The sequence below is a fragment of the Dermacentor silvarum genome, chromosome 10 (genome assembly GCF_013339745.2).
Source record: "Dermacentor silvarum isolate Dsil-2018 chromosome 10, BIME_Dsil_1.4, whole genome shotgun sequence".
NCBI classification, from domain to species: domain Eukaryota; kingdom Metazoa; phylum Arthropoda; class Arachnida; order Ixodida; family Ixodidae; genus Dermacentor; species Dermacentor silvarum.
This window is the reverse complement of record NC_051163.1, coordinates 16,058,071-16,073,002: the sequence shown is the minus strand read 5'-3', so window position 1 is coordinate 16,073,002 and position 14,932 is coordinate 16,058,071. Positions and strand designations below refer to the sequence as shown.

Sequence of the window (14,932 nt, the reverse complement as noted above, 5' to 3'; positions counted from 1 at the left end):
GGTGTTAGAAATAACCGGCGCTCTACTAAAGCAACGGAATGATTGTCGATGGAAGGAAAACACGGTCAGAGATTGCAGATGACTATATAGAGTGATAAAACTAGGAAGTTTGCAAGCATAAGATAAGGAGTCGGTCGATGCAATACTGGAGATTGCCCAGAAAGGCTTTCGTCTTGCAGTGTGCGTGAGGTGAACTACGGAAGAGACTTAGTGTAAGTCAGAAGAAAGGGAGCTTGAGTGCAATACTTGCCGATAGTGCATGAAGCTTTTCAAATCGAACGATTTCTACATTTTGAGAGAGGCGGCCAGCGTTGGCGTACTATTGACCACCGGATTTGATAACCGCGCTATACCTAGCGTTTCTCCAATCTTATAATTCTAGAAATTGGGTGAGTTGGCAGTGCAGATTCGCGACTGATGGAGCAATAACCACGCAACACAAATGAGGCACATATGCGTACACACAGATCGCAAAAGCACTCCGTGTATCCGTCTCTCCTTTTGTGTTGTTTAATTTATTTATTTCATCATCATCATTTCAATCATTACTCTATCTGTCTGTAAACTCAAATTCTCGTTTGCTGTTTCCAGAGGCTGCACATTCGTTTACGAGAAAGACTCCGAACGGTTACATACAAAATTTACGCGAGTCGTTATTATTGTGTTCTTGACCAGAAACGTCGTAACATATACGTCTTCTTCTCGGCCCTACATGTGTATCGTGTTTTCGAGCTGTCTCTCTCAGGATGCCCCGAACAGGATACGAATTCAGCTGTGCTTGGTGCTAGTACTACGCTTACTTTGAAACCTGATTGAACGCCGGTTGGAGGAAACCCCTAGACACGCATCGGCCATCTCACGCCACGTCTTGGCCTCCGTCCAAGAGAGTCATGCGTAGCGTTTGCGTAACAGCGCTCGAAGCGTTGAAAAGAACCAACGCAGAAGTGAAGGAGCTGACATTTCTCACGCAAGGGGTAGATGTGCCTGACGTAAAAGGATCCAGTTCAGCGGCGAAACAGGCTTGGCTTCCTACAACACTCGTGACACAGACCTCCGCGCGCGCAATAGGTAGCGCAATTTGCATATATACACCGCTTTAGTCAACGGCTTGAAGATGGTTCTTTGTACATATGCGAAGTGGCGCGAAGCTCGTTAATGGGGATCGATCAACATTTGGACGGAAGGAAGACGGATCAAGTTTCATAAAAAATTGACGGACAAAAGTGAAACGGGGCAAGGTCTTCTCTAATGTTTTGGCCGTTTAAGGGGAGATGCTCCTCAGAAACATTTCTTTTTAAATAATAATGCTGGGCGAATGAAAATTTTACCACTTATAGAGCTTGATCTCTTCATTCGAAATCTACTTTTAGTTTTAGGATATCTCGATGCTTTCATGTCCTAAGTACCATGCATAAGTGAGAAACAGTGCATGTTTGTGCAGCTGCTGGACTTAGCAGTTAGCATGATAGAGCAGTGCAAAATTATTTTTCTTGTCCCTAACACTCCACTGAGTGCTAATAAGCAAGATAATGTGATTCCCTTTACAGGCAACATTTTAAGAGAATTTCGTATCTGGTGCTTCATATTCAGTGGCTGGTGCCCGAGTACATTAAAAATTTTCACCCTTAGAAAATTACTTGATTGCATTAAATCCTAGATAAGTGCATTCTACATATCCTAAAAATTACGCCCATCAAGTGTGGTCTTGATCGGACCACTATAAGTACATAAAATGTTGTGCACAAACACCTTCTTTTGCCCAAAATATGAAGTTGAGAAAAATGCGATTGAAAGTTTTAACAGTTGTTTACTTCTGTTAATTATCATTATTACTTCTCAGGGAGATTGTGATGTGGCAAAGCTAACCTTGGAGAGAAAAAGCTTTGGCCTACCACCTTGCACGAGCCCAATGGCGTGTGAAACCGCGGTTTGACGCATCGCGCGCTTAGAAATGTGTCTTATCTGTGCCTTTTCTTGCCACCTCGAGGGCTTTAATCGAGTTTATTATACTTTTCCCGATCATTTCTGGCTCTGATTTCTTCATATGTGAAATAGAAGAGATCAATGTTGCTGAAACAACTAAAAACACAAAACCTGTTTTTTTAATGAAAATCGCCGTTTTTTGACCCTCCTGTCCCCTTAAGCACAGATTCAGTTTTACCACGCTTATTGTAGCTTCAAGTTCATTCATTAAAGGCTGTCAGTACCACAGTCTACTGATAATGTTGAGACATTCAGTCAGCTTAATTGCGTCCACAAAACAGACCACGCTTGAACATTGAAAAATATTCCAGGCACGGCATATAGTGTGTGGTAACTATAAATTAGCTATTTCATACGTATTGTATACTTTGAAAGCACACAGCCATTTTGAAATTTTGTAGGACTGGTACAAATCATTACCGCGAAAAACTTCCGTGTGGTGCTTTACTTTCTACATTAATAAAAGCGCAAATTGCTTTGAAATGTAGTTCAATTTAGTCCCGGATAAAGCGTGATAAACGAAGTCGCAAGAACGTCTGACGCCCCCACGCACGAAGATGAGACAAATCCGCGTGCTGCCCATCTACCCCATGGTGGCTGAACCATATGGCAGCGCCAGAGTTCCATATATATATATATATATATATATATATATATATATATATATATAAAGTGTGTGTGTGTGTGTGTAACGAGAAAAACCAGCCCTTCCCCTGTCGAGAAAATGGGGGTAAGCGACGCTTGCCGTGTGTGTATCTGACCTTCGTGGTGACTTTCTTTTTCCTTCTCTCTTTTTCTTTCTTTCTCTTTCTTTCTCTCTCTTTCTCTCTCTCTCTTACTTTCTATCTTTTTTGTCCCTGGTATGTGCCATTGAGCTTGGACCCTTTCGGCATTACCGCCAGGATCGGCCCACTTTTCAGCGTGACACGACCACCACCACCACCGCCGCCACTTGTGAGCCTATAAAGCTTCGCTTAAAAATGCAGGCCACCTGCTGCGATACGAAGAGCACGAGCAACACGGAACCCTCACTGCCGCGACAGAAAATCTCAGTGCAAACAACGCGAGCACTGCAGTGTTATCTTTGAGCGCGCGTAATGCCTGTGCCCGACACTCTGCAACTGACCCTTGATACAAGTTATACGGTCAGTATACTGCGATTTCTTAATGCGTCTGTCTTTTTGTGTGAATTTACAGTCGTATTTGTCTTCGTCGCGTCGTCTCGTAATTAAGCAACTAAACCGGTGAGTTTTCCTAGTGAACAAGAGGAACTGTTATGTTTTGTTGCTTGGCCGGGACTTACGTAGAAATGTCCTTTCCCGGAATTTTCGTGCTCTAAGTGAAATAACACCTTCAAAAATTGTGCTCGCATTATGACCGCGAACCTTCTGTCAACGTTGATGTTATGATTGCTTGCTGAATAGTGCGCACCAACTTCCTGTCATGGTAGATTGACAAACTGCGCTAGTAACAATAATGATAAGCCAGACGTAGACACATTGTGTGTCTTTATTTTACCCGCTCAGCAGAGCAGTTGACGAGGCATAACCGTTTTCGCTCCGTTAATTCAAACGCTCCAAGCAAAGAAACATATTCATATTTCACGGACGCAGTGTACTTTTGACGATATGATTTGTGGTCGGTGTAATAAATACTACACCAATTTCTAGTTCCTACATCGCTCGTAACACCTTTCGCAAGCGACACATCCAGACATGCAGCGTTACACGACAGAAATTTTAGCGGTTAATTTTGACGACGCCAGTTATCCCGCGACTGTGAATCTTTGCAGACATCATCTCCAGTTCTTCGACATGCCTTATGGAAAATATTTCCTCTCTATCTGTCTCATTTTGCCGATGAGAATTATTTAAATTGTGCACCGAGCGTGACTCTTTTCAATCTCGGTGCCTATAGGAATTTGCTGCGTGGCGCAGTAAAAAAAAGAAAAAAAAAAAGCGCACGGTACTGCGTGGTAAACTGGTTGTACAGGTGCACGGGCGTTGCGGCGGCAGTTTTTATGGCGCCGCTCACAACTCCGCTCGGTGTTATGTAGCACGTTTCAAAGATAACGTCGCACACCCGACTCGTTTACCTTACCTAGACGAACGGTTGCAGCAGGAAAAAAAAAAAAAAATAGAGAGAAAGCGGGCATGAGTATAACTTAGTTTCAATCTTAAGGACACGACCCTTCACGCAGGCATTGCGGTAAGATTGTTTCCCTTTTTTTGTAAGTTTTTTAGTTTTTTCATATGTACAGCATAGTCCGCAAGGTGCGAACGTACCAGTTTAGTGATGGAAAAAGAAAAGACGACGAAGAACTGACGAATATTGCATTTGGTTGCATGCAGTTTAGTTTAGTTTACATTTTAATTTCGTCCATAATCGACGCTGTTGGCGACATCGAACCAAGCTACAGGATACTGAGACATTGCACCCGGCACTGCTATAATTTCTTTATCTCTTGTGCGCTTCTACCTACCTGCCTACCCACACACACACACACACACACACACACACACACACACACACACACACACACACACACACACACACACACACACACACACACACACACACACACACACACACACACACACACACACACACACACACACACACATATATATATATATATATATATATATATATATATATATATATCGTCTCAGAAACATTGCATGAGTTCATATACGTTGCCCCTTTTGCAATACCTTAGCGTATTAGAAAAAGTACAGTGCAGCCTACAGAACGCAGCGACAGCATTAAAAAAAAAAAAGACAGCATATCCAATTAAATAATGTGTACCGGTGCAAGCGCAAGTCCTTGACCGTCGACGAGGCCAACAGCAACCTCCGCCAGTCAGTGGGAATTTTCCATTCAGCCTGGCTGGCAGCTCTCCTCCCCTCCCTCTCGCCATACCTGTAGCGGCGACAGCAAAGCAAAAGCAGAGAGCTAAGTAAAGAAAGAAAGAAAGAAAGATAAAACCATTAAGCCACGCGGGAGGGAAACGCCAAACAAACTCCCAAAAAAGAGCATAGAAGGAAAGCGAAATGCGGAAGGCTGGGGAACCGGAAATGCTGTCTCGTTGTGTGGAGAAGCGGCGTGGCGGCGTTGGCGAGGGAATCCAGACACGCTCCCAGTCGATTTGCACTTTCTTGTTTGCTTAGTGGAGCTGCTGATGCCCTGCGCGGTTGCCTCTGCAGTGTCTTCTTTAGTTTGACCCCTAGGTGGCGAATAAAAATTTAATTAAAGGATTAGACGTTCTAAACCAGCTGTTGTGAGAGACGCCACAAAGAGAGAGAGAGAGAGAAAAAAAAGGGGGGGGGGGGTTAAATTTTCACCGCACTGTGCTTTTCTAACCCCGCAAAGCCCACACACCGTTCCGCGTCACGAAAAATTAAAATGACTTGTTGATCTTTATTTCTGGCCGTGGAGCATGCATTCGTACGAAAAAAAAATTGGAGGACGCTTAAGCCTCGCGTTTAAGAGGGGAACGCGATAGCGTTATCGGGACCCGTTCGCATCGCATTTTTCTTTGCGTAGACTTCACTGCAACACCGAACGTGGGAAAGCCAGCTTACAAAGACCAAGCTTACTCCGTTCACCTTAAAGTCGGCTTCACTTTTAAACAGAAATGCATTGCTGGAAGACGTTTTTCCAGGGGCAATATAAGTCGTCTTATAATAAATTGTGAAGGCCCTAGGACCTTTTTTATTATTTTATTTTTTGCTCTTGCCCCGACGCGCGCGCGTGTCCAAAACGCATTAGGCAGGCCAAGTACCAATTTGACCTGCCGAGGATGTGAGCGCCATCTGGATAAGATTTTCACAAGTGGCGTACCCGAGCGCGCCGCTGTTGGTATGGTAGAAATGCTGGCAAAATAGGTTGGTGTTTGAGGTTCCTCGTAACGTAATTATGTTTTCTCGTACATTCAAATAACAGTCCGACGCAACCATGCCTGAAGGTTGTGGTTAAGTCGTACTTTACCATTTTTCTGACGGATTTCACTGTGAGAAATTCATTTTTGTTCACTAACACCTTGTGCCCCGCGGATGGCCTGCGCGGTAGGGGTGGTTCGGGATAATGTTTTTCCTGCACTAACACCTTGCGCCACGCGGAGGGTCTGCGCGGTCGGGGTGGTTCGGGATGATTTTCTCCGCCACTGACGCCGGCACCGCGACGACGGATTTTCTGCGACACGGGGCCCTTAACGCTGTCGCATTAAAACACAATGGCATGCCATTTGAGGGGTATTGCGCCTCAAGCCTTACGTAATAAAGATGTTTATTCCCTCTCTCTCTCTCATTTGGCTTCGGCAGGCCCGCTTTCGTATATGATAGCGCACTGTAATAAAGATTATTATTATTATTATTATTATTATTATTATTATTATTATTATTATACTATATTATAGTACGAACTTTACTATGTCTTATACGTAATAGCGCATGAAAAGCGACGAGGCGCGGATGGACGACGCGGACACAGTGCTATGTAGCGCTGTGTCCGCGTCGGCCATCCGTGCCTCGTCCCTTTTCATGCGCCATTACGTATAAGACATGGAATACCAACTCGCCCAATCTTACGAACTTTACTAGTATAGTAAACATTTAATTGGTAACTTGTTTTCTTCACTGTCCAAAATTTAAAAAAAAAACGCTACAATGGATTTACGTCAAATATCCGGCGCTTAAATCAGAAATTTCAGATATAAAACTCGGCGTATCAAAAAGACAACGTTAGGCTTTGAGGGGTTAACGTGCGCCCCAAAATCACAGTAGACGAGGGTTATTAAATTCTGCCCCCCCCCCCTCCAACTCACCCACCCAACCAATTGATATGCAGCCGGAAATCAAACCTGCGACCTTGAACTAAGCAGCAGGATGCAATGGCCACTGAAGCACGGCGGCCGGAGAGAGAGAGAGAAAGTAGGAGGAAGGAAAAGTAGGGAGTTAACCAGAGTTGGTCCAGTTTGCTACCCTACACGTGGGGAGGGGGAGGGGGAAGTGAAAGAGAGAGAAGACACGAGTGTTGGGCCGGTATTTTGTAGCGATGCGTTATGCTTTATTCTATACTAGTCTTATATCATCCACCGCTCACGGCCGGCTGATCCCGTTGATAACATGAGCGGACCGTCGCTCTGACCACTGATCAAGCGCGAAAAGCGCGAAAAGGCATTAGCATCGGAAAGGCATCGCTACAAAATACCGGCCTTGATCGCACTTTCACATGCACTAAGCGAGGTGCAGCACGTCTACAGTCGGGCACACAATTATGTCGCCTTCAGGTACTGAAAAAGAGCTCGAATGGCTTTCTGGGCTTATGAACTGTGAGACCGGGCTCCCAATAAATGGCCTGTCGGCTTCTGTAAACGGCCTGTCGCCCAGTCTATTCAAGGCAGTCGGAATTTTCCGAATACCAGCGGCGGCAAATTACCGTATCCTCTCCTTCGTTGCGTTCATTTCGTTCGGCGTCAGTAATTGTGATAGTGCGACGCTCCCAGAGAGAAGCAGGCGGCGGGATTGCAAGTTGCTTCTGCTAAGGTTCAGTCAATTGGGCTACCTATTTGCTGGGGGTCCAACTGAACTGGTTAGGTCTGCTCTTGCTAATCTCAGCGTCTATGTCGCAGCAGTGGTGGCCGTCTTTCGACGTCGCTCTATAATAGGTCGTAGGCATCATCGCAGCGATAGCTTTGCAGGTTCGTTGACTCGGGAGTTCCTATCGTTTAGTTCCGTTATCCCATGAACCAATTTCGGTGAGATTTTCTGTGCACAAATGAAAGAATTTTTGAAATATACCAAAAGTTGGGGGCGCATATTTTTTACTTCGGCTATCAACGTTATCTCTCTCTCTTTTACGAAACTTTTAAAAGAAAATGAAGCAGCATGCTGGTAGAACGAAGCTTTTATAGCGAACACTCGTGGACTTAGCTAACAATAGGTCACAATCTTTTATTATTATTATTATTATTAATCTCACGCATACTTCTCTCGTATACTGCCTACAGCACGTGTGCTCGAGAGCATGTTCGCGCGAAAAACGCATGCGAGCGCGCAAGCTTCTTTTTATTTATTTTCTTCTTATTTTATTATTATTCGCTTGGGATGCCATGTAGCATGACGTAATAATGAAATTAAATGTAGGCTTCCATTTGGCCACGCAAGCTGGGATGAAACGGGCGAATGACTGTCAATCTTGCCGCTGTCCTTGACGTCATCCTACTTGCTGCTCTTTTCGCGTGACAGACGTCAAGCATCGAGTTCGTGACACGATTGCGTCAACGTCTCAGTACGCATTAGCGTAAACCGCTGTCTGTATTTCGGCATAGCTTGTGAACGGTGTGGTCCACAAACACAAACATTGCTTGTCACCAGTGCTGGGCAGTATCGAAGATACATGTACCTTAGATACTCTTTTGGTATCTTGTATCTGTATCATGATAAGTCTGGCAAGACGTGTATAAGTATACGTATGTGTATTTCCGATACATTAAAGAATATATCGTGTATCTTAAGATACAAGACACTGCTGTCGCAAGTGGTCGGCAAGCAAAGCAGCGACTCGCATCAGTTACAATAGCGACAAGCAAAAACCGTTGACAGCGCAGCGTATAAAGGGCTTTCATGTTAAGCAGCTAAAGAAACCCCAATGAATTGTTTCGGAGTGAAAATATTATACTTTGAGCAAGAGAGACAAAATTTTGAGATACTATAACAGACATCTAATTCAAGTGAGACAAGGTTGGTTGGAGTTCAGGAATTTGCAAGCAAAAATGTCTGTGCATACGCGTTTTCTGCTACATTATATAGATCTATAATAAGAAAGTTGCGAATGTATCGAAATATCTCATGATACAAATGGAAAGTATCGTATCGGATACAATAATTGCGATAGTATCTTGTATCTGTATCTCAAATACTTGTTTCCAGAGTATCTCGTATCGTATCATGATACAAGTGCAAAGTATCTTTGCCCAGCCCTGCATGTCGCTAATGGTACATTCGACTGGTCCCTTTCGAGCGCTCTAAAGCGCTCTAGAGGTGCGGATTACATTTGGCTCACCGAAAGCGAGCGCTCCGAACACATTCGCCTGGTACACCCAGAGCGCAGCGCTCAATTTCAGAGCGCTCGGAGGCGCTCTGTACCTTCGAGCTATGAGCGCGACCAAGATTCGACAGAATCTTTCAGTCACGTGGCTACTCAGCTCTGGTCAGAGAAACTCCATTGGCTCTGGTAGCGGCTGCACGTTCGGCTGGGGCAGGCTTTCTCTGGCTTCAATGTCGAGAAGGCTCCGCTTCGCTGCAAAGCGAGTCGGCGGGCGGTATGGAACCAGTCGAGTGCACCAGTTTTAAGTTGTGACCTGTGCGTTTCCCAAACATATACATTGCGTGAGAGAGAGAGAGAGAGAGAAGAAGGGGGGCATAACGAAGGCAGGGATGTTAACCAGCCAAGAGTTGGCTACCCTACGCTGGGGGAAGGGAGAAGGGGAAGAGAAAGAAGGGAGAGAGAGAGAGGATGGGAATGTATGGAGACGTGCGCGAACCGTCCTACAGAGTCAAAGGCGCTCGTATACAAACCAGACGCTCTCAGAAAGCACAAAAGTGCCTTCACTGCCTTCTGAGCCGATGATCGGTGGGGACGGTGTTCTAGTGTAGTCTGTTCACTCAGAGGACGATCATCTAGTTTCCTGAATGCGTTAATCACAGATAGCCTTTCTGCTTGCCAACGACACAGGACGAGCGCTGTCTAACAGCTGAAATTTATTGAACCATCTATCGTTTTGTTAGATTGCGAAACGCACTTGCTTAGTAAATACTTCCACGTGATTTATAGTTCCTGCGCACGCAGGCTGTTGGTTTTTTCGAGTTTTCTTTTTCAAGCGTTTGTTCAGTAAATTTCAGTTGCTAGGCAGCGCTCGACCCGTGTCCCTCTACCTCTGTGTCCACGGTTGTTCTGGCGCTGACCAATAAGTGCGCATTCTTTCCAACTCGCCCGTCTTTCTACCTTACGACCATAATACTAAGCACAGTTGGAAGCCCCGCATTTAGTTTTATAGCATTTAACCAATTGACGAAAACTTTGCTTCACATCGATTCGAACACGTGCAGTGGTCATCAGTATGAAAGGGAACACCTAATATTTTTCAAACGCCCTTAGCGGCTAAACACACATGCCCTCCATAAAAGTATTCAATGTTATAAAAAGTTCAACAGGAAACTTTATTGTTATGTACCAAGTTCCCAGGTTTGAACCCATGGGTATTTTGGTTTAAAAAAATATTCGCTGTTCTCTTTCATATTGATGACGACTGTACATTGAATCGGCATAATGTTTTTTTTTTTTTTTTTTCACTTGAACTTAAACGGCCGTTCATGTCTCTTAAGCCGTTGAGATGTCTCGGCGATCATGCCACTGTGTCTTTAGTGCGCTCTTGCGTGTTGAAGGCGCGCGATTGCGATGATTGCTTGCGAAACGAAATCGGTTTGCTACACTGTCGCGGCCTCAGATAAAAAGATTTGAAAAGGAGGAGTCGTTGCAGACTAGAAGCTGGCAAGAGTCGTTTGATAAGGGCCACGCCACTATCTGTGCACGCAATCCCTACCGCGTATCACTAGCGCTCCTCATCCTCCCCCCCCCCCCCCCCCCCATTTTATTTATACATTCTCAGAGTAATTTATGTATTTTTCGCACTCTCCACGCCAAGACGGCATTGCACAGAGGAGTGGTAATCACCCGTTACCATCGACAGAATTTTTCAAAGGCGACAGTGTCACTCATGGCAGCGATGGTAACAGGAAAGTGGTTCCAAAGGATGCTAGCCCCTCCTGAGGCCCTGTCTACGGGAACATTTAATAATCTTCGTCGAAACACTCTCTCGAATCTCGCACGCCGTGGCGTCCAAGTAGCCAACGCTTGTGACCATAATGAGCGATGCCAGTGGTGAGATATCTTGCGGCGGCACTTCAGGTCGATTCTCCGTGCGCCTACGCTTGTACGCTTATCGAACACGCCCGCCACTCGTGCGATATCGGGGCCGCGCGGCGCAATCTTACCGACCCCTCCTGACGACACCCCCGTGACACGTACGCTAAGCTCGCGCCACGACTGCGGCTTATCGTGCGCCCGTATCACCTACTCCCCGCCGCAGTACATTTACTGCCGAATGTCGTATCCCCCAAGTTCTGTGCAGCAGTACTTAGGCTGACGACCTACATTTACACCGATGGAACACGTCGGCGGGGGAGGGGAGTAGGTGAGACTGAGGAGGGAGAGCGCAATATTAAAGCAAGTTTCACGTAAACATGTTTTCTGATTGATTAGTTGAGCTTAAAAGGAATACTAAATAGGAATACCGAGTTAAGCTGTGATAGTAAACTACGTATATGCAATAGGAAAACGGCCGCTCTTACCGTGAGACGAGTCTTGGTAAATCAGGAAAGACGCAACGACGAAAGGTGGGTGCCGACGCCGCCCTCAAGTTTTGCTCCATGCTTACCGTGACGTCATCTTCTGATGACGTCATCAATTTTTGACAGCGTCTACTTGGGTATTGTTAACGGTTTGTCGGGACATACGAGGGAGATTATATTTGCAGGAAAGGCAGTAGAGGTTGAACTGAGCTGGTTCGCACTAGTCTACTATTCTAAGCAAAAAAAAATATATATATTATATTGGATTGATCCTATGAACGCGTACCAGCAACCTTCCATAATATTTCGTGCGCCAAAAGAAGCCCAAAAAGCGAAAAAAATACACTGAAATCGGTGACGTCACTCTGACGTGCTGGTTGCGCTGAGGTTACGGCGCAAAGTTCATGAAAATTGGGCACTCATCTTTTCCCAGTAATGATTAGATTTTTTCGCCATATTAACGAAATTGAGAGTATTAAAATAATGTGTAAGCATTCAATAACAGTACAGAAAGAATTCTGCAGTGATTCTGTGTTGCTCTATAGTGGCTCTTTAACGTCCCGAAGCAACACCAAGGCTATGAAAGACGTGGCATAGTTGAGGGCTCCGAATTAGTTTCGAGCACCTGCGGTTATTTACGCGTGCACACAAGCCCCCGTACACGTGTTTTTTTTTCTTTTTTTTTTTTGCATTCCGCCACCACTTCTAACTGCGGACGCCGGCGGCGGGAGTCGAACCCGTAAACTCCTGCTCGGCAGCAGGTCACCAAGACTGAGCCACCGCGGCTGATGCAAAGTGATTTCGTGCCATTTTTTTTAAGCTACGGTAACTCGCACGTGGGACTTTCCAGCTTCGCAACGGGCACACTGCGATGTCTACAATCTGCGCATTTTTCGGAACACATAGTGGAAGCCGGAGTGGTCGTCTTCGCGAGCCGTGGCAACGCCTCCTAAATAGCAGGCCTGTGCACTCTGCTTTATGACGTCATGGTATTTGGACCGAAATTTCCACTGTCAAGCCCAGCGTGACGAAATCGGTGACGTAAAAATCACCGCGGCTCACTCCGGAGCATCCTCATGAGATTCTATGCCAGTCGGGCAAGGTAGCGTGACGTCATGGATCGAAGTGCACAGGTCTTGTGCTATCTAGGAGGCGTTGACCGTGGGCTCACCTGGAATACAACGGCTATCGCCAATACATTTGGTTCACGCCCAAGCGTGAACGAGATGTATTGAAGACTCTTGAAGGTTTTGTTTGTTTGAACGCATTATTCAATCAAAGTTTATAAGCAGGCCGGCAGTGACGTCCTGACGTCACAGCGAGGAACGCCGTGACGTGCTGACGTACGAGCCGCGTCTTTGTCGGTTCCCCGATCACGCCGCCCGACCGATTACGTGGGGCGAGTTCAGAACCTCCGAACACCGAAAAAGTCGCGCGCTCGAAGCAGTCAGCACTTCATTAGACGCATCTGCAGCGTCACACTCGCGTTATGTATAGCAAGGGAAATCTTACCGAAGAACATGCGCAAAATAGCCTGTGTTGTGTGCGCCTCTGTTTTGCATCCTCTCTTTCTCTTTAGCCCTCTCAATCATATCATTCGGAGTGACAGCTCATAAAGAGGTGAAAACGCGCAGAGATAATGCGCATAATGCCGCATTCCGACCGCCATATGTCACGAACGCGGACAGGCGGAGAAGACGACTTCCTTTTTTTTTTTTTTTTTCTCGTCAAAATCTGCAAACGCGCGTGCGCGTATTGATACGCTGCAGTCCTTTATCAATCCGCGAAGGCGATATGATTTCGTGGAGAGCGACGTCTCGGGCTCCTCGGCGCTGCACGCATGTATACCATAAAGTACCATAGTATACCGACGCGGCCGCTGAGCGATAGGCGGGAGAATGGACCGCCGCGTATTGTGACGTCACGCGTTGCTTCATTTTTTTTTTGGGGGGGGGGGGGAGGGAGGGGAGAGAGTATTCGCATAGGGCGGCATATGGTGTTCGCTGCCTTTCCACTGTCGGCCTAGGGGATACGCCGAAGGGACGAGATCATGTTCGTCAGTTCCCGGCACTAACTGCAGTGAAATCGGGACGGAGCCTTTTTAGCCATTACACGGTGTGCTTTCTTTCAAGGTTCGTGCATCTGGCGTGTGCGTTTTGTGAGGGCCGTAAAGCGAAGGGTGCGTTTCGCTCCCATTCAAGTGGAAGTATTCCAAGTTCTGGGTTTCCTGCGCTGCTGGCTGTTCCTGTCTGTGTTGTTAGCTGGCCATCGTTACTCTCATCGGCCACCCGCCTTGGCTATAGTGAAATCAGGGGTGGCACCCTCGAGGTCTTGCCCGCTACTTTTCTTCCAGATGTGCTTGAATACCGGCTCCTATGTGTGTCTGTGTTCGAAGTGAACTGTGCAATTTCGTGTCGAGTGAAGTGAAAATTTCGCGTCACGAATAGGTCGGATTTCTGTTTCGTTTGGGCGCTGACCAACGTTCGCGTGGTTCGCTGTTCGACTTTGTCCTAATCGAAGACTCGACGCCCCTCTGCTGGTTACGCGCAGATAAAATGCTGCATATGCTGAAGGGTCACCGGCTGCCCTGCCTGAAGGCCGTCCTATCTCGCTGCTCCTCTGAGCTGCGCTCTGCGAGGTACAAGGTGAGTAGCACACGTGCTTTCTTAGAATTTGCTTCCTCTGTTCCTGTATAGCCTAAGCGAAGTGCAAGTTTTCGCAAGATAGCCCATTAGGTGATCACTACTTGTACGGGAAACGCGCCACATTCTTTCATTGGATACTCTACTATACTATAGTCTGTCGTTGTATTCCTTGAATTAGCAAGGAATAAAGCAGATAACATTTTTTTTTCTTGCGCATAGCTTCTCGAACCATAGCCTTCTTCCCATGAGAGTTTAGCCTTAGATCGGCACTTAACCTAGGGAAAGAATTGGTGCTGTTTTAGCCGCTGTTTGTTCACGCTGCTTTGCTGGCGTTTCTTGCGGCTTGCGCATGTAGTGCGGACGAAAGTAACTAACACGGGAGCTGTGGCCTAACCGCATCTCAGTGCCTTCTAGCAGCCTCGAGGAGAAGCTATAAATTAGATGACGCATGCGCAAAGTCCGGTGCTCATGGCCAGTTCGCACCACTTGATCTTGTTTCTTAAATCAGAGCGTAGTTGTCCGCATATTCCAATTCGCAGCGTGTTCCAATTATTTTTGTGCGCACTTTTACGCCCAGCTTTTCTGCAAAATTACTTGCCCACCAATATTTTCTTTAGAAGCAAAACGAAAAACTGTTTCGGCTATAGTGATTCGCCTATAACCTTGTGCATTATTATTGTTGTCCGTTTTTACATAAGCGCCAAGGAAAAACCGCAGACCGGCCCAACCAACCCTGCTTACATGACATAGAATTATAGCCTCCTATATGCGTGCGCTAAAAAATCCGCTTTCTTTAATCTCCAAGCCGTAATTCTTTCAATATGGCACTGTTTAATTTGTCGAACAGTTATGTGACGTCGGCCTTTGTGTTCGAAACGCGTTGGCGTATGT

At 46.1% G+C, this 14,932-nt stretch overlaps 1 protein-coding gene across 3 annotated transcripts in view; it reads left to right on the top strand.

Annotated features, from left to right (window-relative positions):
- The window catches only part of LOC119465726 (alpha-aminoadipic semialdehyde synthase, mitochondrial), a 70,278-nt gene that overhangs the window by 33,947 nt on the left and 21,399 nt on the right, over positions 1–14,932 (top strand). For all 3 annotated transcript variants that reach the window (XM_049657683.1, XM_049657682.1, XM_037726196.2), the window contains exon 3: positions 13,947–14,041. In XM_049657683.1, coding sequence (XP_049513640.1) covers positions 13,952–14,041 — 90 coding nt within the window. In that variant the 5' untranslated portion in view covers positions 13,947–13,951. The remainder of the gene's footprint in view (positions 1–13,946; positions 14,042–14,932) is intronic.